General features: G+C 31.7%; 2 protein-coding genes across 3 annotated transcripts; one reads left to right on the forward strand and one right to left on the reverse strand.

Annotated features, from left to right (window-relative positions):
- Window positions 2770-25805, reverse strand: LOC109343088 (glutamate decarboxylase-like). 2 transcript variants are annotated; one of them, XM_019581225.1, is made up of 7 exons: window positions 25799-25805; window positions 8210-8316; window positions 7376-7580; window positions 6143-6343; window positions 5231-5699; window positions 4671-4723; window positions 2770-3397 (listed from the first exon to the last, which is right to left on the reverse strand). In XM_019581225.1, exons 2-7 carry the CDS (start codon window positions 8302-8304, stop codon window positions 2918-2920), a joined length of 1503 nt encoding a protein of 500 aa, XP_019436770.1. In that variant the 5' UTR covers window positions 8305-8316; window positions 25799-25805; the 3' UTR covers window positions 2770-2917. The 2 variants fall into 2 exon arrangements, with proteins under 2 accessions (XP_019436770.1, XP_019436769.1); XM_019581224.1 differs by lacking the exon at window positions 25799-25805 and having other exon boundaries at window positions 2771-3397; window positions 8210-8449.
- On the forward strand, window positions 9486-12393 carry LOC109343087 (pentatricopeptide repeat-containing protein At1g20230). Its single transcript, XM_019581223.1, has one exon. The coding sequence runs from the start codon at window positions 9588-9590 to the stop codon at window positions 11826-11828; it is 2241 nt and encodes a 746-aa protein (XP_019436768.1). The 5' UTR covers window positions 9486-9587; the 3' UTR covers window positions 11829-12393.

Here is a 26224-nt window from a genome sequence, read left to right on the forward strand (position 1 = left end):
CAGAGAAAAAAATGAAGAAGATTAGAACATACAATGAGTTAGAATTCTCTAATGATGACTTTAATAAGTTTTGTACAAATCATGGTATTGCTAGACACAAAACCATTTGAAGGAATTCCTAACAAAACAATATTACAGAATGGATAAACAAGACTCTGCTCGAGAGAGCTCGTTGTATGCTCTTAAATGATGGGTTATGACATATAGTGCTTGTTACTTAGTCAAACTTTCTCCACATCCGACACTTGACTTCAAAATTCTAGAAGAAATTTGGTGAGGTAATCACGTTGATCTTTCAAATTTAAGAATTCTTGGATGTCATGCATATGCATATATCAATGATGGTAAATTAGCTCCAAGAGGCATTAAGTGCATATTTATTGGTTATGCATATGAGTTTAAGAGATATTGCTTATGGTGTTTTGATTCAAAGTCACAAAAGTTAATTCTTAGCAAAGATGCACGATACTAGTGAGAAAGTGAAGTTGATAGTGTAACATACAACTCCTAAAGTTGATGCTTCATTTCCCTCTACAAATCAATCTAGCATTAACGATCATTATGTTGATTGTGATCATGATGATAATACCAATTCTCTTATTCATCAACAGGAAAATGATTATTGTATTTCCCGAGACATAACAACAAGACTAATTAAAAGGCCAATTAAATACATTGATGATAATAATTTAATTGCTTATGCATTATCAGTTACACAAGATGTAAATGATGATTTTAAACATGCCAACTATGAAAAAGTTGTTTTGTGTGCCGAGTATTCATACTGACTATGAATGAAGAAATTGAAAGTCTTCATATGAATAGCACTTGAACACCTTTCGTAGCTTTATTTGGCGATGAACAACTTATTGAATTTGAGCCAAAATAGAAACTATTATAAACATGGATCTCACATTTTATTCATTACTAAATCTTGCTACCCAAGCCTTTTCTTAGCAAGGAAGACTTTTGCACCTAACCATCACAACTTTATGGACTATAGTTGTAGACACTGCCCAAGACTTACTTAATTATTAACATTTAGCAAGATTTTTTTTGCCTATAAAATGCAAAACCTTCCTTCTTATCATAACACCCATATAATTCACAATATAATGAATATTTTGGTGAGAACTCTTATTATATTTTAAATAGTATTTGTAAGATAAAATATTTTATTTGTCTTCATTGCTATAAGAGGATATGTTATACTCTCTTTTTAACTTAGTGAAATTTTGTTCGTGATCACCCATGATTTTTTATCTCTCACACTGAGGGTGGCTTTCCATGTTAATTTATCTTTTTTACTTTACTTTTCTCTCTTTAGTTCCCAATTGACTTGATCTTGTACTCCTGCATAATGCTCTATGCCTAACACACAATTTCTGCCTCATATTCTAATAGCCAAGCATAAACCAGAAATGATGGTACCTCAGTCAAAAATAAGCATCATGATTGAGACAGCTGATGCCCAAGGCTTGGTCACTGATGTGCATGATACGCCTAAAAGCCACACATCAAGCCACACATCAAACTCACGGGCCTCGATCAGAAAGTCCATGCACCATTCGGTTAACTTCAGAGACGCCTCGGTCAAAGCCAAGTTGGCTAGGTCAAAGGCCAACATTGGCACAATAGAGAACTCAGTCACAAATGCAAGGTTGGCTCAGTCAGATACCAACCTTGGCACAGTCACATAGGCCAAGTTGGCTCGGTTAGAGGCCAACCATGGGTGCATCAGCATATGCTAGCAATGTTTGCTTGTAATACAAGCAACCTTTTTTAATCTTGTTAGTTAGGATATTTTAGAGATATTTTTGGGTGATTTACTTCTCATATATAAATAACACATATGTAACTCTTGTATTCAATTCATTCAATTTCAATCAAACTCATTAGAGGTCACAAGACCTAATTTGGTTCTTGATTCATCTTCTTTATTCACGAGCTTTCATTGCTCCTTCACTCAATTTCTTCATCTTTCTATTATATTCCAATATCGGAAAGTCTAGCATGCAAGAGGATCCCAACCCTATGAATCACACCCATAATTGTTTTTATTGAAAAATGAAGGAATGAAAAGCTTACGGTGTCAAATGAAGGAAGTTGAAACGTCAATGTTGTTTAGATGAGGAAGAAGAGCTGAAGGAAAATTGGTGGAGTTGCGATAAGTTTGGTTGGAACTTCGAACCATGAGCTCTATGTTGTGCAACGAAGAAATTAAAAAACTAAGCTTAATTTCACTTTTATCCTCACATCTTTCATAACTATTTGACTTCTATCCCTCAATTATTGTACTTTATAATATGATGATTATTGCTAATTAATCATTTGAGTAATATTAAATGAGTTAGAAAATCATATTTGGGCATAGAGTTTAACATGAAGAATTAAGGATTATTAAGAAAATTCTTAGGATGGAGGGAAATTATAACTCTATGTTGAGAGTACCTAGTATAGATTTGCAATTTCTTGACAACTTCTTATTTGTAAAGAAGAATATTTACTATGTAAAAAGCAAAATATTGAAAATGTTATTAAGAAAAGAAAGATTTAAATATTTAATTAACACCTTAGAAATAGGGTGAATTCTATGGCACCCTTGAAGTTGGAAGGGTCATAGCAAAATAAGGTATAAAAATTTCTGACTCAGTGGGATGAGGCTTGCAGAGTACTTAACTAGATTTGGGGAGGGTAAATGTAACAACCTTAACCTGGAAATTTGATTTTTATAACAAAATAAGGTATGAATATAGAAAATGAAAATGAATTTTCTCAAAGTCATTTATTCTGCCAACAGCAATATTGAACCCACTATTCATGCATTGACATGCAATCCCTACATCATTTTTTGGTCAATGCAAATACATAAGGTAACACACAACAAATCTTCCAAAAGCCAAAGATTTGATAACAATTAGCATGCTCCAACTCTCTTACCATCCACAAGCCTCTTCCAATATTTGGCAATCTCTTTTTGAGTCTCTATTGCACTATTTCCAACCTTCTCATCACTTATCTCATTAGTAATAGCAGTGATATGTGCAGCTTTGGTTGAAAGAGGGCTAGGAAGTGTGTCCAAGAGCTTCACAACTTTCTCTATGTCAGAAACAAGCCTCTCAGCCAAGCTATGGCTGAAATCTTCCCGGATTACCACGCGAAGCACCGCGATGTTTTGCGCATCCGGTGGCATTGTGTAAGCTGGAACTATCCATCCATATTTTCTTAGATGATCAGCAACCTCAAACACTGTGTGTTGGGTACTTTCTTTTAAAGAGAAGGCTACTAGAGGCACACCTATGTCCTTGGAGAGAATGTTGAACCTTCCTAGTTTCTCTATTCCTTCCTTTAGTACTCTTGCATTCTCCAAGCAATTTTCCATGACGCTTTTATAACCCTTGTGTTTACAAGAAAGGAGAAGTAACCATGTGTATAAGAAAAATATGTCAGTAAAGTAATAAATTGAATTGAATGTATGGTCACTTGTAATATGAGAAAAAGATCTATACACGTTTAAGAATTTTTTGCACTTGATGCATCATTCATTTTTTAATATCATTAAATCTAAAATAAATATAATACAAATGAATGGTGGATGATACACACTGTGCATAAATCTTTACACTGTCATTGCTGCTTCGCCATTACACTCTTGTAGTATATATAGGAAAAAATGTATTAACTCGTACACTGTCAGCATTATCCACTATTCATGTTTTATCATCATTAACTATTCAAAAAAGTAATACAAATGAATAATGAACAATATACTGACTGTGTATAAATCTTTACATTGATAGTACATAAATATTACACACACATGATATATATATATATATATATACAATGAAGCAAACATTGGTGCATTTATGTTTAGGTCATTTGTACCATGTATCCACAATATTATGGTTTTGACTGATCACATTCGTCATATTTTCCCATAATTAAAATTGTGTTATTTCTAAATTTTGGTTTAACAGTTTAATTGTGGTAACTGTTTGAGTGAATTTTGAAAGTAATTAAATATTGTCTTCTAGGACATGTTTATTAGAATTTGAGAAATTGGAGAAACAACCTAGAACACTGAGACATTAGTAAATTATGTAAGGATATTAATGTTGGTTTACCCTTGAGTGCTTGCCTTTTAGACTAATACTTTCATACATGTTAATGGTTATAACTTTGATGAAAACCATTCTTATCATAAACTTCATGTTATCTATTTTAAATCAAGCAACTCAATTTATTTTCTTAGCTAGTGTAAGGTTTGCTGGGGAGCTCCTATATCATATCATATATTTATAATTGAAATACTGTAGCTATGTTAGCCCATATAAAAAGTTTAGAAACAGAAAAATAAAAAGGAATGATATAAAAGAAAAGTCTATTTTTTTCTTGGAGAAGTGGAATTTCTCTATCTTCATTAATCTAAAATAAACCAAACACTAATAAGGATCTCTTCATTAATGGAGAGATAAATACATATATTTTCCTTTATTTTTAATGATAATAATGTCATTTCATTATGATTAGAAGAGTAAATGTGTCATTGGAGATTGTGTTTTTCTTTATTTTTTGATGCACTTACCTCTCCATTAATGGAGAGGATCCCAACTCACCAATCACATGCTTATTGTTAAGATTGAGCATGAAGGTGATAACATAATTACCTCAAAGCCAAGCCGTATAAACTGGTAATATTGAGCAATAATTTGACTAGATCCTGTCACGAGAAATACAAATAAAAATTAAGAGCAAAAAAACATAACATTCTAATGATTGCAAAAGTTTTTTTTTTTTTTTTGCATGATAGTGACTTATGAGCAATAGAAACAAAATTACATGTACATGTATGTCAAGAATAGACCAGATAAAATTGATGGGTTAGACACAATTTCTTCTGCAAGAAGATATCCTTTAGTAATTAGTATGCTCAATTTTGATGTGACATTTTAACTTTAAAACTACTATCTAATGTACACAATGACCCTCTGAAACATAGTTTTCCTCACATAAATAGTTTGCAACCAATTGTGTTCAAAATTATAAAGTGCAAACTTTCACTGCAATTTTCAACAAAAGATAATTCTATCTTGAGAAGGAAGGCATTATTCAATCAGACACTAATTAACATTCTAAACTAAAACAAAGACTATAACAACAACTAAAAAGCCTAGTGATACAAAGATGTGCATAACATATAATCCGAAATCGTAAGCTCATATATTACCTTTGGAGAAATTAAGGGTGAAAGTAGGTTGATCAGAACCGAGATAGTTTATGTGAAAAACAAGTTCATCAGGCAAGTCATCTTTGCTCCTCCAGACAACCCAACCAACACCGGGATACACAAGACCGTACTTATGACCGCTAACGTTGATGCTCTTCACTAGTGGCACGCGGAAATCCCACTCCAAATCAGGGTAGAGAAATGGAGCAACAAATCCTCCACTTGCAGCATCAACATGAATTGGTATATTCCATCCTGTCTCATTGTTCTTCTTAGTAAGAAGTTCATTGAGAAGCTTCACATCCTCAAACTCCCCAGTCAGTGTTGACCCCAAAATGGCTGCAACACATATCGTGTTCTCGTCCACCATTTCAACTGCTTTCGCAGGGTCCATCACATAGTATCCCTCTGCAAGTTTCACTTCCTTCAGCTCAACCTCAAAGTACCTTGCAAATTTTTCCCAACAAACCTGTGTTGCATACTCAAAGAACATCAAACATTGATGCCTACAATGAACATGTTACTGAACTAAAATGTGAGTGAGATCATGAAGTTCATTACATCTTTACCATATATAAATAAGGTCCGTTTTTTGGTACATTTTTTTCAAAGGATATCCTCTCACCATATGAGTAAGAAGCTAATATATTTCGAGGTGCATGTCTGCCAACGTCTAGGATCAAACCCTTTACTTTTTTATCAGACTAACTAAATCATATATAAGATTATGCTCTATCATGAAGCCTCAAAACCAGGCACATAAATGACTTAACCATTTTGAGTCTACTATATTTCAAACTTTATATACAGGTACATGTTTCCTATGATATGAGCATGCATTTAACACAAATTTAAATTGATCAACATAATTAATTTATAGCATTGATAAACAATATTTGTGACCCACCCTACCTGCACATTAGCCCCAGTAACTATGTTTGGCTTATCATATGGTTTGCCTTCTGATTTTCTCTTTGTCTGCCATTTCCTTTTAAAAGCTAGACCTGCTAACATTATTGCCTCTGATGATCCCACAGTTCCAACACCTACGGCGCACTCATCTTCTTCGATCGGAGCATGGAATAGGTGTGCTATCATATTAACACACCGGTTCTGCAAATTGAACAAATGATACTAGTCACTCTCTCAGTTTTGAACTAGTCACAAAAGGATCCAATTATAATATCAATCTTCAAATTTTACTTGTGTACTTCAGATATAAAACAGTTATCCAATGACTTTTCAATTACACTAATCCACTCTGACTCTTTTTAGACTATGACAATACAACACATAATATCACAAAAGATTTGTTAACGAGTTTGGACAATATAATTAGTACAAGTTGTAACATGAAACTTGAGCTTAATATATTGTTTTGGTATCCCACTTCCATTCTAATCTTAGGCTATATATGACTTCATATAATAATATTTTTCAATTATCGGAATAGTTAACCATAAAAATACCAATTTTAGAGAGGAAGATGCCATAAAAACAAAATTATGTTGTATAATGTATATATTATACCACATTTTCTTTGAAATTTTCCTTTTCTCCAAAATGGAAACTAAAGAATGACAATTTCAGTAAAGAAAGTAGGGAAGAATAAATATGACATGCATGCACATGCAATTAAATAAAAAGTGCTGATGTAAAATACATTTTTGCTTGCTTAAAGTGCACAAATCAAAATCCCAAAATAACAAGAACGGATTAGCTAGAAAAAATAGATTGTTTTGAGCAATTGATTTTATGGTTATAATTGAATATAAAATATCAATTTTATATTTATATATGCTTTGTGAAAGTCATCTTAAGATAATCTATTTTATTAGTAAAAAAATCAGAGTCTATTGTAAAAAATAGTTATTTATTTAGATAAATAATATTAGGTGAAATGAGAAAAATGAATTAAATTGTTTTTCCTCATAAAAACTTTTTTTTCCTCAACTTTATCACATCTCCTAATCATATATCAAAATAAATAAATAAATAAGCTATTTCAGCATTCATCCTATTCAAACATTGACTAACACTTATTCAATAAGTTAAACAAAAACCTAAACACACTTCAACCATTTACAAATGAAACAGAGCTAGAAAGACCCAAAATTTTTGGAATTTAGTGAAAGAAGAAAAGACCTGAAGTTCAGTAGTGACAGGGTACTCATCCATGTCAACATAGTTCTTGTTAAGGGAATCCATGATGAGTTTGTCACACTCAGGCTCCATCCAAGTGGTCACAAAGGAAGCCAAGTTGAGCCTTGGTGCACCATCTAGCATCAATTCATCATTTATTATCTGATATGCTGCATCCTTTGGTATTGACTTCCCTGGCATCTTGAACCTACACCATGCATAATCGGTTCAGATCCTCTCTAGTACTGGAGAGACTAGTATTATCCTATTTCCTCTTACATTTCAGTACTAGAAAGTCCAGTACTCGAGAGAGGAGTCCAATTCATGGGTAATACAAACAAACACACAAGAATCTTGTTTGGAATACTACTTTTGCCACCTTCAAAACTGATTTGAAGTGTAGAACCTTTTTTTCCCAATAGGTTAGTAAATTCAGTATTGAACAAAATATTATTTTATGTGTGAAGTGAAACAAAGTTTTCAAATACTACTCTTAGAAGATCAAGAGCAACCAGATATTGATTAGATATTGATTACATGAATTAAACGACGCTATAAATCTCTACTATTGTGATATCTCCATTCTAAAAAGGAATAGATCAGACTAGTGTTTTTTTTAAGAAGAGATAAATGATTACAAAAATTAAAGAACTTATGAGTACAACATTCAACATTCTAAAGTTAAGTTTGAATAACACACTCAAACAATATTCATTCAACAAAAACTAATTTTTAATCCAAATTTAAAAAGATGAATTCATCAAAACTCATATATTAAGATCCATCCTTCTCAACCACAAATGAAGTGTCAAGTTTATAAGAAAGAATGTAACTTACTTAGGAACAGGATCACGAACATATCTGGAAGCAAAAGTGCAGTGTAAACTCTGTCCTTGTTCTTCTGGTTCTTTAACAGTGGATGTAATCACCATTTTGGATGCTTTCTTTCTTTCTGTGCTGCCAACAACTTTGTGAGAAAATACAATAATCAAAAGACTCAAAACTCATCAAACACTTAAGTGTGAAGTAAAGTGTCACTATTTATTTAATGTATATTGGAAGTTTCTTTATACTTTCTTTATAACTTTTATAGTATGCATGCATCTATATATATCTTTATCTTGAAGGATTTTTAGTAAGGAGTTGAACTTTGAGGTGAGTATTATGCATTGGGTATCACCATGCATGTAAGTTTAGGCCTCTATCTACACGTATAAAAATGAAGGACACGAATGCTGAATTGGTGAGGACAAGTGAGCATTTGAATTTTTATCATTACTTCAAATATATAAATATAATTATTTGAATATGATGAGGGTTGACATCATTATATTCATTTAATGAATTTGTATGAGAAATTTATTTAAATAATTTAATATGTAATATTGGTGTAAGAGTTTTTACACTGCAATCATCCACCATTAATTTGTTAATCAATATTAACTCTCAAACAAAAAATAATATAAATAAATAATATATGATGTGCTAATGTTGAACTCAATTACACTAGATTTTGAGAATGATAAATAGTGAAATGAACTTCTCCCTAATGTTGAACTCTCCTACGAATGGAAACGAGGTAAAACGGACACGTTACCCATACTATTTACAGGTACCTGCACGGATAGCAGGTATTTGTGGTACCCACGGGTTTTAAAGTTTTAATATAAATTTATATATTTTATTATAATTAATACATATAAAATAATTGTTACATGAATAATAAAATTTATATACATGTTAAATTTATCGTATATTACATTCACTAAAATTCATTATAACAAAATACAAAAATAGATAATATATATATTACACTCACTAAAATTTATTATAACAAAATACAAAAATAGATAATATATAATTATAAAAATGTAATATATATAAAAATTTTAATTAAAAAATAAATTTATAAATATGTGGTACCATGGAACGGGTATTATGATACCCGTTTTCACTCATTAACTATTTTTATGGACATCCATTGCTGGTATTTTAACGGTATCATTTTTATCATAAATTAGTTATATATTAACACATAAATAAAAGAAAAATGTTAAAAACAAAAAGTAATAGAACTGAACACTCATCATTTGAAGCTTAGTAGATAGCACCACTAGCTCGTCACTGACCCTTTCAATATTCTCCTCTTAATTTCCACCGGGAACCAATGAGACAAACAACAATAGTTTAGACATTAGCATCAAAACCTTTCTCTATGTTCTACAACATCATCTCCCAATGCCTGAACTCCACCACTGTCACTCTCTTCCAGGCACGACAAGCCCATGCCCACATCCTCAAACTCAATCTTTTTTCAGATTCCCATCTCTCCAAAAGGCTCCTTTCTATCTATTCCAACAACCTCTGTTTCCCCGAAATCAACCACATTTTTCACTCTCTTCCTCAACCCTCTTTGTTCACTTTCTCCTCTGTTATCCACTCCTTCACAAGATCCAATCTTTACCATCATGTCCTACGAATTTTCTCTCAATTGGGTTCTCATGATCTTGTCCCAGATGGCTATTTAATCCCTAGTGCTATCAAGGCTTGTGCTGCGTTGCAAGCCTTGAAAACTGGGAAACAGGTTCATGGGTTTGTTTCTGTATCTGGGTATGGTTCGGATTCGGTTGTGATGTCTTCTTTGGTGCATATGTACTTGAAATGTGACCAGATTGTGGATGCACATAAACTGTTTGATAGAATGCCTGAGAGGGATGTTGTTGCTTGGAGTGCTATGATCTCGGGGTATTCGCGCCGGGGGCTTGTTGACAAGGCAAAAAAGCTTTTTTCTGAGATGAGAAATGAGGGTGTAGAGCCGAATTTGGTGTCGTGGAATGGCATGATTGCTGGGTTTAGTAGTTATGGTTCATATGTTGAGGCAGTGATGCTGTTTCAGATGATGTTATTGGAAGGGTTTTCGCCTGAAGGGACTACTCTGTCATGTATTCTTCCTGCTATAGGGCAATTGGAGGATGCGGTAATGGGTGCACAAGTTCATGGTTATGTGATCAAGCAGGGCCTGGAATTAGACAAGTTTGTGGTCAATTCACTTCTTGACATGTATGGAAAATGTGGCTGTGCATTTGAGATGTCTCAGGTGTTCGATGAAGCAGATCAAACAGAAATATGTTTTTTAAATGCTTTTTTAACTGGTTTATCACGTAACGGTCTAGTTGATACTGCACTGGAGGTATTCGAGCAGTTCAAGGACGAAGGAATGGAATTGAATGTGGTGACCTGGACATCAATGATAGCCAGCTGCTCCCAGAATGGGAAAGACATGGAAGCTTTAGAGTTTTTTAGAAAGATGCAGGCTGACGGTGTGGAGCCTAATGCTGTAACAATCCCAAGCTTAATTCCCGCTTGTGGGAATATTTCAGCATTAATGCACGGAAAGGAAATCCATTGCTTTTCCCTTAGAAAGGGACTTTTTGATGATGTATATGTAGGTAGTGCATTAATAGATATGTATGCCAAGTGTGGTAGAATCCAATTATCTCGGCGTTGTTTTGATATAATGTCGGCCCCAAATTTGGTTTCTTGGAATGCTGTCATGAGTGGATATTCAATGCATGGAAGGGCAAAGGAAACAATTGAGATGTTTCATATGATGCTGCAGAGGGGCAAGAAGCCTGACAGAATTACTTTTACATGTGTGTTATCGGCATGCGCCCAAAATGGCTTAACTGAAGAGGGATGGCAGTATTTTAATAGCATGTCCAAAGAACACGGTATGGAAGCTAAAATGGAACATTATGCTTGCATGGTAACACTTCTCAGCCGTGTAGGAAAACTTGAAGAAGCTTATTCTATCATCAAGGAAATGCCATATGAACCCGATGCTTGTATTTGGGGAGCCTTGCTAAGTTCTTGCAGAGTTCACCATAATTTGAATTTAGGTGAGATTGCTGCAAAGAAGCTTTTCCTGTTAGAACCAGACAACCCTGGGAACTACATTCTTTTGTCCAACATCTACGCTTCGAAGAGTATGTGGGATGAAGTAAATAGAATTCGTGATGTGATGAAGAATAAGGGTTTGAGGAAAAACCCTGGCTACAGTTGGATCGAGGTCGGACGCAAAGTGCACACGCTTCTTGCCGGTGACAAATCACATCCACAAATGAAAGAGATTTTGGAGAAGTTGGATGAATTGACCATGAAGATGAAGAAGTCCGGTTACCTTCCCAAGACTAGCTTTGTGTTGCAAGATGTTGAGGAACAAGATAAGGAAGAGATATTGTGTGGGCACAGTGAGAAGCTGGCAGTAGCATTAGGACTACTCAACACAAGTCCAGGAGAGTCTCTTCAAGTGATTAAGAACCTCAGAATCTGCGACGACTGCCACGCTGCTATTAAATTTATAAGCAGTTTGGAAGGAAGAGAAATATTTGTAAGAGACACAAATCGTTTTCACCATTTCAAAGATGGTGGTTGCTCTTGTGGAGATTATTGGTAAATTGATCATGGTTGTTTTGGGACTTCTCTTCAAGAGGATTTAATTCTCTTCCATAGGTCTGGACATGTTGATCAGAAATCAGAAAGTACAGAAATGAAGATTTATTTACATTAACAATAATTTGATGTCATGGAGTTAGTCCTCTTGAGCACATGGATATGTACTTTATCTTTTGGTGAATGGCGGATAAACAGTGGTCTACTTGCGAGTTAGTTTTCAGATGAGACGCAAAGAAAATCGAAAGCTTGAGAGTCATCTCATAAGTGTATTTCATGGCTCTGAAGCTTTCCATTCCATCTATTTCTCTCCACTAACCAACTCACAAACAGATCTTAACTGGTCTTAGTCGATTACTTTCTCTCAGCTAAGCATGATTTAGAATATATAGAGGGGAGGTAACTTACAGGTCTGGACATGTGGGTAGACCGTTACTATTACTTGTCTAATTCAATTATTTTCTTTAGGATTGATGTGGAACATTTTCTATAATTATGATTTGAAGGTTTTTATTACATGAGAGTAAGCTTGGGTAAATGTAAAGCTGTTTAAATGACATTGTTGGTTATCTTCCTTTGATATGGGCTTCCCTCTGCCCTTTCCAAGGCCATTAGTTTTTTATCAGCATGACTGAGGTACAGAGTAATGAGGATATATGCAAGGTTAGGCTAGTCCATGTTGGTGATATTGATTACCTATGAAGCAATGATATATATTTAAGACTATACGATACATATATGATATATGATATGTTGATGAGTTATTATTGAAAGACATTTTTTTGGTACTTAATATTATTGAAAGACGTGATACAATAGGTTTGGTGTTTATACTTAAAAATTCAAAAAATATAATGAATATATCATTGCACATCCAAAAAAATCAAACTTAAAAATATTTAAAAATAAAAATATAATCAGTTTGGCCTCCTCCTTTAAAGAGGGCCCTTGTTAGCATTTCCATTTCGTGTCCAACAAAGATTGTTGTTTTCTATTTTTAAGGTTCTACTTTTTAGTTCTATGGTTTAATTATGTATTGATTTCTAATGAAAATACATTATATGAAAATATTGGTTTAATTATGCATTGTGCCCTTTTTAGAAAGTGAGTTTGACGCAATGGTAAAGTTGTTGTCACATGATCACAAGATCATAAGTTCAAATCTTTGAAACAATCTCTTTGTTATAGGGATGAGAATCTCATACACTTAACTATTTTTCTTTTAACTAGACTTGATGTGGAGTATTATTGGGACATGATCAAATCAGATTTAAGTTCAAGTAAATGATCCTATCAATACATCAAACCGGGTTTTGGGATTGTAAAATAAAATGGAGAAACTAGCACCGACATAAAGAAGATGAATCAAAATAAGCACCTCAGAGCATTTACATTAACCACACAATAATTATTAAGTGGGTGTCTCACAATTTTCTTTAAAAGGGTAAAACTTGTCTAAAGTAAAATTTGCGCTTTAAATTTATTAAGTAATGTATAAAAATCGCAACCATTCATCACATTTCATAGTTTATATTGATATACTCTAATATTTAGAGTGGAAAACCACCTCAGATAGGTGATTGCAACAAGAAGGATAAAGAATGTAGATAATTATAAAACATGTGACAATACAAGTTAGGATTGTCCACATCTATAAAAACATAATATTGCAACTACAAGTTTAACTACGGAATTACATTTGAAGTGTGGATACTACACACTTTCTGGTCCACTTCCTCTTGAGTCCACCCACCAGTCTCAGCCGAATCATCGTCGATGATACCACTTATTAGACCATACCACTACGATCGAGGAGTGAAGAGTCACAAGTGAGATAACACATCTTGAACCAAAACCTTAAGGTATTAGTTCCATGAGTCTTTCTTTCTTATAAACCCTTTCACTCCTCCCACATGTCCAATGTGAGACTTCACACTTGAATAAACCCAACACTTCAAAAAAGTAATACAAATAAATAATAGATAATATAATCATGTGTATAAATCTTTATTCTAACACTTTAGATATATTCCAAACTACGTAATCTCACACGTGGGAGAGTCTTTTCTTCCTTCCATGGATATTTTTCTTTTCCTTTTTCTGTCTTGAGTTTTGGCTTATACGTTGTGTACAACCAAAAGTGTTCATAAATAACCTTCAAATAGTTGCGACAACAACGAGGATCGTGGGTAGGTGTTAAAATGAAATTGGAGGGTTAAAAGTAGCATCCACAATCTTATGAGAGTATATCTTCTGTTCCAAATTTGTACAACTTCATATGCCATAAGATACGATTGGTTGAAAAAAATATATTTAAACTAAAAAATTAATTATTAAATATTTTTCTAACCAATTACATACTATCATTCATAAAGTAGTACACAATATCGTGAGACAAACGATATAATCCCCGCAATTTGGAATGTGGGTAGAATTGGCTTTATTTAAAATGCAAGCCAGATACTTATGTTAAGATTCTTTACCAGTTGAGTTGGATTGCAGATTGGGTTGGACGAAATTATAATTTGGGTTTGAATTATGTGTTGGATTGGTTTGAGTTAAAGGTAGTTGGATATGGATTAAGGGCATACACCACACCACAATTACTCATCAGAATATTCATATTTAACACATTTGTATTAGATCATAATTTTGTTTTTATGAACTTAAAGCTATTCATATTTTCTACAAAACAGACTTAACATACTTATAAAACTCACACATCAGTATTAATACTGTTAATTACCTATTATATCTAAAATTCCCATATATTTTTATCCCTCAAAATGTTTTTATTAGTTTTTATCCCTCACACATTTAAACCCTTATTATAGTGACTTTGAATGAAGGAATATGAGTTTATTTTTTTTGGGTTAAAAACAAATTAATTCAATTTTATAGTAGACTTTAATTTACATTGAAATTCCATTTTTTTTGGGAAATTACATCACATGACTAAAAAAGTGGGAGACTTAGTGAAATGTTATTGGTTTGTTAATGTCAAAAGAGGTAAGTGTAATGATAAAAAAATTGAGGGAGACCAATTTTATTTTTTAAACTAGACAAATAGTAAGTATAATTAAGTCACACATTTATAAAAAATATTAATTAATATATTTGTATGCTTATTATTTATTTATTATCAATGTTATTTTTTAGTTAAATCACAAGTTTTTGCAATAATAGTGCCTGTAAATGCTAAATATAATTATTAGTTAACTACTAATATTTCATTCTAAATAAGAACACAAATGCTTGAAAGAGAATGAATCTTGATAATCATATTAAATCACATAAATCTTTCATATTTATTTTAAATGAGAGAGCTCTTTATGTCCAAAAATAATACAATTTATTAATTTTGAAAAACAGTTGCGTGAAAATATATGACAATATAAAAAAGAATGAGGAATCAGGAAGATCAATGCATAAATTTTATTAGATAAATAAATATTAAATAAAGAAGTTTATTTTTTAGAACTTTTTAAACAAATCAAACCTAAACTTCTATTCCATTGCACTATAGTTTAATCAAGTATAATGGGCCTGGCAAGGTCCACCACATCACATGCACCCCACCAACGTGGACATGAAGTTTGTAAAGGAATAATAGTAAAAATAAATATGCGTTCATAATGTATGAATTCTACCTAGTGTTATATCATTGTTTATTATTTATATTTAATTATAATTGACTTTTCAAAATAAAAATAAATAAATGATACAATAAATATATATAAATTTTTATACTACCAATACATAAATATTACATCTAAAGAATAATCTTTTGTTTATATTAGATGGAGGGAAGATAGTCCTATTTCAATGTCAAGCATGTCATAAATAAATTATGACGTATGATATCCGAAATTGGTGAGGTATTTATGTCATATTTACATTTTGGAAAGACCATCAACATCAATGCTGATTCACAATAAAATGTATAAAATGCTTATCAGTGATTTTTTATTAAAATAAAATGCAAAGTACAACTAATTAGTTTGGGTCGGGTTGGGATGGGTTAAGACTTGTTTTTACCCAGTTCTAAATATTGGTTGGGTCATTTTTTTGAACTCGAACCCGACCCTAGACCCGAAGCTAACCCGACACTAAATAGCGATCAGGTCAGTCTTTAAACTCGACCCAACCCTATGCTCGATTAAATATAATGCATACTCATTTTAGATAAAGACTTCTCAATATTATTTGTTATTATGAATATGTAGTTTGATATATAAAATGATATATGTGTATATATATATTATTAATCATGAATATTATGGAAAAATTAAAGAATAGATGATACTTTCGACCAAAAGGGTATCATTACTCTATACAAATTTGAGTAGAAACACATACAAACATGATGAGCGAGTGACCCTGAGACGGGAGAGATCGGGTCATGCTTGGTGCCTACCCGACCCTAAATATTGAACCCAAACTCGGCCATAAACCCGATCAGACCCGACCTTTTTCGGACCAAATCATGATTGGGTCATGCCAGATGAGTGAGTAGGTTCGAGCCCTGCTTACCCCTAATACTTACAAAACAAATTTCTACTATATTCAAAGCACTATATACTAATTTTAGATATGACATAGATCATTTGTCAATATTTCAGTTCTAATTTTATATTAAGGTCCAATGAAAAAATGTAGCCGAATTAAAAAGAAAATTTTTAAACACAAAATAATATTTTTATATTACATGAAAAAAGTTAATTGATTAGAAATATAAAGACATAATCATTTTAGGATAAGTCATCCTATTCCTATCACTATAGCCTCATGTCATTAACTCATCTAGTCCAAATAGGTTTGTACTGGATTAGAGCTATTTGGGACCGTCCCAACTAGATCCAATAAGGGTTAAATAATAGGGATTATGTATTTGTGAGCACAAAATTGTTTCTCACAAGAGATTTATATTTTGTTTCTTTTTCTACAAGATTTGCATCATATTCATATCCGACTATTAAATCAATGATTGATCAACCAACAAAAACATTAATCGGTTTTTTATAAGCAAATGTTAGTATGTTAATATTTTGTAAATAAAATTTGAACTCACAATCTTCTTCACTCAATTTCTTAAACTCTTCGTCCTAACTATCAGAATATTTTATGACTCCTTATTAAGGAGTTTATTATGGTTGTAGAGATAGTATGCATGAAATGTTGGTTGTGGAGTAGCTGTTAACAGAGAAAGCTTTGTACAATACATTCATGGCAGTAGTCACACACAATATAACAATTAGAAGCCATGCATGCAGTTGGGAAACACAACACAGCGTTTAACCTAACGTTTTTAATTGTTCCCAGACGCGTTATTAGCTATACCTGTTTTTATTGGATATTCATTTATGTCTTATTATTCATTATGATGATGAAGGGGACCCAGAAATTAACTATAAATTAAATTTTATGATGAGTTTGAACTTTGGAGAGTTCGGATATTAATTATATGTTGTAGTCTTGTAGAGAATGATGAAAACATGTCCACGCAAAATGTTAAATATTAAAGAAAGAGACAATTAAACACACACTCATGATTAGACTTTATTCTTTTTATTAACATGTGTAGTAGATGTCTTTTCAGGAAAGAGAATGATTATCTCATATTTATTATGCAAAATGTATATATGATCTGATGTATTTAAAAAATAAAATAAAAAACCCAACTGAGATTCTATAATGAGGAGACAGAAAGATAGGGTAAGCAGTGTAGAAATTAAGAATATGAGCTGAGGGTGATGATTTGTAAGGGAAGGAGAAGAAGAAAACAAATATATGACAGTTTTTTATTTGTTATAATGTCATCCAAACATGACTCTTTTATGTAAAAAAAAAAACGTGACACTTTTTAAATAGAGTTTAATATATAATAGTATAAGAGTTTTTAGATTTCGAATATAAATCTCTCTTTAAATTTTGAATAAAGATTTTCTTTAGAAAATGAGAGTTCTTATTTTTCCTTTTGATTTTAAGAACTTTCATAGTAAATAAAAGGCTTCAATGTTATTTTCCCTTTTGTTTCGTAATACTTCTCTCTCAATTATTGGAGATAATACTTACTTATAGATTATCAGATAGCTTAAAATGTCAAGTATTAGATTCATCGGAAATATACTTATTAAGATGGACAATTACATATTTAGACTCTATGCCAACATTTTATTTGGAATGATTTTTGTGCATGTAGAGGTTGACACCATATACAAACTCGAGACAATGTGATGTTTTGGAACAGTAAAATGACATAGAGAGAGAGCAAAATAAAAACCAGTGAATGCAAGTATATATAAATATATAGCATTAATTGTTGTTCAATTTATTATATAAATAAGTCATTCTGTTCTATTTGGTGAACAATGTCAGAGAGAAAAATGTTTTATGATTAATGAACAACACATACAGTTATTAGTATTGATGTTAAAAAAACATTTCTATTAGACATCGATGTGATTTTTTCTTTATATAGTTAATGAAGCTCTTGGACTAAATGGTTGTAGTTAGTAGTATTTTACTTCATTCATGACTTATAAAAGAAGTACAAAGGTATAAAATTGAAATGCGCCCACTTCGATAAATTTAAAGTCACTATAGTAAATTAATACAAGTCAACTCAAAAAGAGAAAATAGTTGTCCTTTATTTGTTCATTTTCTACATTTATCTTGTCAAATTTAATCCTCTCAAATCAATAACAGAACAAATAATTGCAATGGCTGGACCATCTACTATTCAATAAAAGAGATGTTATGTCTGATATTATTTCATACATTATTTTGTGTCAATAAAAATATGATATATCAATTAATTTTTTTAATCTTTATTATTATTAATCTTTTTTATTTATTGTTATTTGTGTGAGGTTGGGGCGTGACAACTCATAAGACATGAACTATATTAATTTAATATAAAACATATCAGATGCTATATGATGTTGAAAAAGTTTTTGTTTTGGTAATTGTTAGAAAAATATTTATATTTAAAGAATGATGCATCTCGACATTATCTATGAGCTTTTGGCAACAACAGAGGCATGATCTATGAGTTTGAAGGATGAAGTGAGAATTTATTGATGGGTAATTTGATATTATACTTACAATTGTTCTTTGATCTATATGCTTTTATTATAACTTAATGAGCCTCTGAAATTAAATTGACCTAATATTTTGTTTAGCATGTGCTTAGAAATTATATATTGTGCGGAGTATATTTTTTGTTTAAAAATAAGAGTGGTAAAACATAAGAATTGCAAGAAGAATTATGAGGAATATGTAGGAGAAAATTGTACTGAATTTAAAACCGGATACTCATATTTTATGGTTATAATTCTTTCATTACAATTGCTAATTAGTGCTTTGAGGAAGGTTGTTATCATTCAGCTATAAATTTGTACTGTTTCGTTTCTTCCAAATGTTTTATATATCGTAGGAATAGTGAAAGAAACAATTTTTTTTTTATACTACTAAAAATATTTCTTCATATAAAGAATTAATCTTTTTTAAAATGCAGGATGTTCCTTCAAAAAATGTCGTTTTTTCATATCTCATTTTCTCTTACTTTAATGGTCATTTTAATATTTTTCACTTTTTCATATTATCATTTATTGATTTAGAAAATCAATAAGCATTAACTATAATTTTCCTCGTTTGTCATTTGCTCTTATATTGTCATATATTAATTATTCATACTACTTCTCTTGAAAATGAAAATAATATTGATGATTTCAAATGATACTTGTAGGGACATTTTAGTCAAAGTATATTATATGATATTGTATTTAACACCATCAATGATTATTTTAAGTTGTACCCATTATCCTAAAGAAACAACTAAAATGTGATAGAACAAATATATAATTGGAAGGGATTTACAGGTTTTAAATTATTATTATAGCTATATATGTTGCTTCTTTTAAAGCATGTCAAGAATGGATACAAAAGTAGAAACTAAGAGTCTAGGATAAAGACATGTATACACAATTAGGTGTGCAAGAGTTAAATTGGGAACCCATATAGTTTTGATCCTGAAAATATCCTGTACCAACTTTATAAATGATATTTATTTGATTGCATTCATCAAAATATTGAGAGAAAATTGGAGAGGTGTCACTAGAATTTGAACAACCGACAAAGTAAGTTGTACGTTTATATTTGATATCTCATCACTAAAATTTTATTTTACAATGATTTTATGTATTCCTGAATGAATCATTTAAAATTTTCTACCTGATAAATTAACCAGTTAAAGTAATCTTATTATATTCAAAAAGTTCAATTTTGGCTTGGTCATTATTTAACCACATGACATGTTAAAGAGAGGAACTTGACTAAGTCTTCTATTTCAAATTAATGATACCTATTTTTTTTATAAAATATGTTGCTTTGTACACCTCAAATAACTACATCTTCTTAGGATACAATATCCATATACATATATAAAAGTATTTGGCATATATTACATGTCACAATAAAATAAATAATTTTAAATGGTGTATCATAAAAATATTTCAAGTATTTAATTAACATTACTTTCTTTAAAAACTGCATATCCCGGCATCAAGTCCTACACTTAAAGACTTAATCAAGGAGGAAATTATACATAAATGTTGGTGAAAAATATTGGCAAACACATTGAACGTTGTGAGCTAGAGGAATAAATTTGATCCCTCCTAAAAGTTCTTCTAAAAGAAAATTTTGAATGTTTCTCATATGCTATAGATAACAATTTATTTATTTATTTCACTTTATTTAGTAATTTGAGAAAAATGTTTGTAATGATAGTGTATAATTTTATACATTGTTATTGTATCTTTTACCTTTCATGTTTAATTATTATTAACTCTTTAAAAAGAGTAATACAAATGAAGGGTAAACAATATAATATGCTAAGTGTGATCTTTACGCTGACAAAATGTATACATATTACACTTTAGTATTATAATGACTTATATATATATATTCCTAACTAATGTAATTTTTGTATACTATTAAAAGTATCCTTTTACATTTTTTTGCTAAGAAATTAATCTCTTTTAGGGTTCGTAGTTGTCTCTCCCAACAAAAGTCATTCTCAAGAATTCAACCATTGACATTAGGGATCCAAGGGGTCTTATACTATTAAACCAATGTCTTGTTGATTTCTAACTAATGTGATTGATCTCTAATCCCTGTTCTTAGATTGCAATGTAGAAACTTCATAAAACCCTGACAATAACATTATAATTATTGTTGAGTGATCAATTACCTTCTTATATATATTTAGTACAAAGAGATCAATTCGCTTTTTAATAGTTTAAATAACTACTAGCTTTAATGAATATCCTTAAAATCATTAGACACCAAATTACAAACACATAGGATCCTTCACCTAAAAGTTTTTAAAATATATATTAATAATGATGATAATAATAAGTTAACGAATTTAAAGATCAAAGCATATCAATGCTTTATGAAACCGAGTTTCTTTATTTAGCAAAGTGAGTAATGATAATACCATAATTGGAGTAGGGTTAGGAGCATAGGCCTTAAGAATTTGCCTAGAAAACCTAAGACTTTTCTCATGCACAAACATTCATGATGGCAAATTGGCAATCATAAGAAAAGCCACCTAGCTTCTTTCTGGGGCTAGTTATAAAACCCACCATATTCACTAGCAGATGAATTAACTTATGAACAGGAAGAGAACAGAGCCAATTAAATGCTTCAGCCATATAATTAATCCAACGCTGGTAGTAAAAGTTAAAGAAGATATCATTGATAACGAAAAAACATAAGATATCATTAATATCGTATTGATGATATATACAGGGTCTATTATTTTTTTTATTTATTTATTGGTTTCCCACATGTATTCTCACACTTGAGATAATCTTGTCCAAGTCGGGAATATCTACAAATATGTGTGACTAACTCTTCCAACGGTTATTTTTTCCATCCACATGACTCAAACCCAAGACTTTGCTTAATGAGACCCAAACATGTACCACTTGAACCAACATCCGTTGGTTTTTTTAATCTAAGTTGCATTAGAAATGCAAGACACAAAAAAAACGTAATACATAAAAACTTAAAGCAATTAATACATTGAAAACCCTTAGATGGAGAAAAGGGTTTTCTAATATGTGTCCAAAGTTACATTTCAATTTATCAAAAACTATGTTTGTATTGTTAAAATTGAAAAATACAAATTTGTTTATGCATGTAAATTTTAAAAATGAATCATTTCTCAATATAAACTTACCAAGTTCAAATGGGTTGAGAGTGTGGAGTGCTCTCTCGCTCCGCGTCCTTCCCTCATTTCTCCCTTGTCCTCATCCTAGAGTTGATGTCCATGATGGTGAAGAAAGATAGTTCATATATAGTTGTATAGGCTATAGACAATAACAAAGTAATTTTTTTTTGGGTATAATCAAATGTATCATATTGTGTTATGGGTAAAGAACTAATTTTTTTCGAGATGCATAGTTCAATCTCCCAAAATATGTTACACCCCAAAATTGAATAATTGATCATTTAATCTATATAGAACCCAATAAAGTTTTAACTACTAAACCAACACTTTGAGAGTAATAACAACCTAATTGAGATCAAGGATGAAATCGTTTTTAGCTAAAGTGCTAGGTTTAAAGATGTAGATCATCAGCTATGGTGAATTGGTGATGGTTTCAGCATAAAGATGAAAAGTTCAATATTGAAAGCCTGTTGATAAGAAGAATGAAGATGAAATTAAGAACTTAAGTTTATTTTATTAATTTAATAAGTAAAAATATTTTTTAAATTCTCCTAGTCCCCCAAGGACAAGATCCTTTGGAGACCTTAAATATGTAATATTACATGATTCATTTATCATAAATGCTCATTAGTTTCTGAATATGTATGTCATCATATGATTATTGATATTTTCTTTGTTCATTTTTAAGTATTTTTTAAGGTTGTTTCATATACATTAAGAAATGCAAGTACAATTTGCCTATTTGCATTAAGTTATTTGTCGATTTGACTTTTATAATTTCTCTATAATAATTCACTGATTATGTCTCGTAATTACTATAATTAAGAAGGTGTTAATAGATCATAATTTATTCACTCGTCCAGTTTATAAATTAGAATTTTATAGCAAGTAATGGTCAATGTAAGAATAAATTAGAACTTACTCCCTCTTAGATGGAATTTATAAATTAGAATTTTATAGCAAGTACTCGACAAGGACATTTTTGTGTGAATACAAGTTTGCCAATCGATATTTAAGAAGTATTTTTTTGAGCAAGAAAACATCTATTACCAAAACATGGAAGTAGACACTGATCAAATGATCTAGGTTACAAATCTTACAAGCAAAAACAAACTAGGACCAGTTTGAGCTAATTTTATCACAATACAATTTAAGACCCTTATGAGTGCTAGTTGTATCACAAATTACTCTAATAATTGATTTCTCAATGTCTAGACTAGTACCTTGACCCTTAAAAATACATTGGTTCCTAAGATTCCAAATAGCATATATAGTTTCAGCCACAACATTTTCAGTAGTTTTATCTTCATGCCTTTCCCTCTTGTGTGTAGGACAATCCACTGAAGTTCTCTTTGTTAGCCTCCAGGGTTGTGATTCTGTTTCATCCAATTAAGAACATGAGTCCAAATAGCATTGAAAATGCAATGTGTCAAAAGAGCACTTAAGCTCGCCTATGTTTTGATGAAGACAAAGGACTTAGTGAAAGCTTAAAGACAACTCAACAAATCAACATGCCAAAGATTCAAGAGTTTCATGTCTAGACTAGAGTCTTAGATGTGTCTTAGTTATTGAGTCTAGATTAGGTAAACCTATATGCAAATCTGACAAAGTCTAAAAACTATCATATTATTTACATGAGACATGCCATCTAATTTATTATATGTTCATGCATTAATCATACATATTATTTGTGCATTTTAGGCATAACATAAAGGTAAAACATGTATAGTTGATAAACATAACATATAGGAAGTTTACCAATTAACATCTTAACTGAAAATATGTCAGTTAATCGATTAAGTGAAGCTTTAATCGATTAACACGAAAATAATTTTTAACAGTTTTAACATATAACTGAAAAACGGATTTCAGTTACTCTCTAACAGCCCGTTAATCGATTAACAAGCAACATAATCGATTAACTGGGTGAAAAACAACTTTTCTATATAAACTGTATTTTCAACATATTTCATATACGATTTAATACATTCATACATTCATATTAGAATTGCTAAGTTGTGTATTTTCATGTTCAATGTATGTCATATAGGCAGAGAGAATTGCATATGAGATTAGAGTGAGATAGTATTATGCTTAGGATTAACATGTCATCTATTACATATCATCAAATGTGTTCATCATCCTATCTTGTTCTTACATGATTCTTTCATTATTGTTTAGAGATTTCTTAAGGCTAGAAATTATATGTTCTTCATGATTTTGATCTTATACATGTTCATAGTAATTGTGAGATTTGTATAGGGTTTATAGCTTGTTCTTTCTAGTAATATTTGAGCTATTTTAATGTTTCACATTACTCTGTTTTTTGTGTTGTTTGTGTAACAAGGAAAATCGTCTCTTGGTGTCGTACCACCAACAAGATCATAGAGTCTTCACCAAGACTTGGAGGTCTTGAGTTTAGAGCATTCTCTTGGCTGGGGCTGGATCGTAGGAAAGATTTTCCTAGGCGATTGGGTAAGGTCAAACCAAGATAGAGGTTCTGGGAACTCAAGAAGGTAGCGTTCAAGGTCTTGTAATTGGAAGTGTGTATGTAAGACACATTGGTTTCAATTTTAGTGAAGAAAATCTCTCGGATCAGATGGGGAGGACTGGATGTAGTTTTGCAGTGGACCACGAAACGAACAAGTATAAAAACATTGTTGCAGGCTGTTTCTTTCCCTTGTCTATTTACTGTTTTTAGTAGTTTTCAATTGCCTATTGTAGGTGATATTTTGAATATAGTATTACTACAAATAAAGATCATTTGTGTTCAAATATAACTGCGATATCATTTCTGTATAATCTGTAATTGGCTGTGTAATTGAGCCAGACAGCAACTGCTAATTCTGTGCGACTTAATCGATTAAGTCATAGCTTTAATCGATTAACTGAGTAATTTTCCAGAATAAGACTTTGATGCAAATAACGGTAAGTGGGAATCACGACACCTATTCAACCCCCTTCTTGGTGTATTCTGTCACTGATACCTAACAAGCATTAGTTTTGGGCAAGTAAAAAATAGATGTTCTACAGTTTCAGGGTCTCCACAGAAGATGCACCTTCCATCTGTTTCTATACCAAACTTTTGAAGTCTATCTTTGGTAGGTAGTCTAACATGACAGGCCAACCATAGGGTGAAATGTGCTCTGGGTCTTGCGGTGTTACCATAGAAAATTCGTTTCCAGCACATAGCTCGGGTCCTCTAAGTTCCAAGTACGTCGTCCTAGTCTTGAATCTGCCACTATTGCACGCATCCAACCAACTTGTGGTTTGCATAATCTCAAGTTTGTATTTGAATGTGTGTCTAAATAGCCAGGAGTAGTTGTGGCTTTGATGGTATTCACTAACATCATCACCTTTTAAATGATATGTATGAATCCACTTGACCCAAAGCTGGCCAGGTTCCAAAGCAACTTTGCCCTGTTTGCCATGTTCCACTCCCCAAGGGAAATGAGGTTTATCCCATCAGCTTGCTTAGGGTCACATAAATGATCCAAAGCTACATGGGCCTTCTTGTAGTCCTCAGCTTTTCTAAACCAGAGGAAAGTTCTGCATTTGGCTTCTAAGTGGTGCAGAATCTTTTTTGGCAAGGAGAACACCGGCATCCAGTAGTTGGTAATGGAGAACAGAACACTCTTGATGAGTTGGGTTCTGCCTGCATAACTCAGAAGCTTGGTGCTCTAGTGATTCAACCTAATAGTGATTTTTTCAATCGGTGGAGCATAGAGATTAACATTGAGTTTCCTACTAACGAGAGGTACACCAAGATATTTAAAAGGCAAGGAACCTATACTGAAACCTGCGGCTTTTGTGATGCTTTGTTGTAGAGTTTGGTTCACTCCCCCAAAATAAACTTTACATTTTTGATGGCTAGCTTTGAGACTAGTGCTTTTAGAAAATTCTGGGAATTTCTTCATGAGAAGTTCAACAGAAAGTTGGTCCCCTCTACTGAAAAGAAGAAGGTCACCAGCAAAGCACAAATTTGTGATGTTTAATTTCTCACATTTTGGGTGGAAATTGAAGTTGTGGTCCTCTTTCAGTTCTTGGAAGATTATGTGTAAGTATTTCATGATTAGGACGAAGAGTATGGGTGATAAGGGTCACATTGTCTTAAACCCCTTTTAACTTGTAAAACAGTAGATGGATTGCCATTAATTGAG

The sequence above is a fragment of the Lupinus angustifolius genome, chromosome LG03, assembly GCF_001865875.1.
Source record: "Lupinus angustifolius cultivar Tanjil chromosome LG03, LupAngTanjil_v1.0, whole genome shotgun sequence".
Taxonomy (NCBI): domain Eukaryota; kingdom Viridiplantae; phylum Streptophyta; class Magnoliopsida; order Fabales; family Fabaceae; genus Lupinus; species Lupinus angustifolius.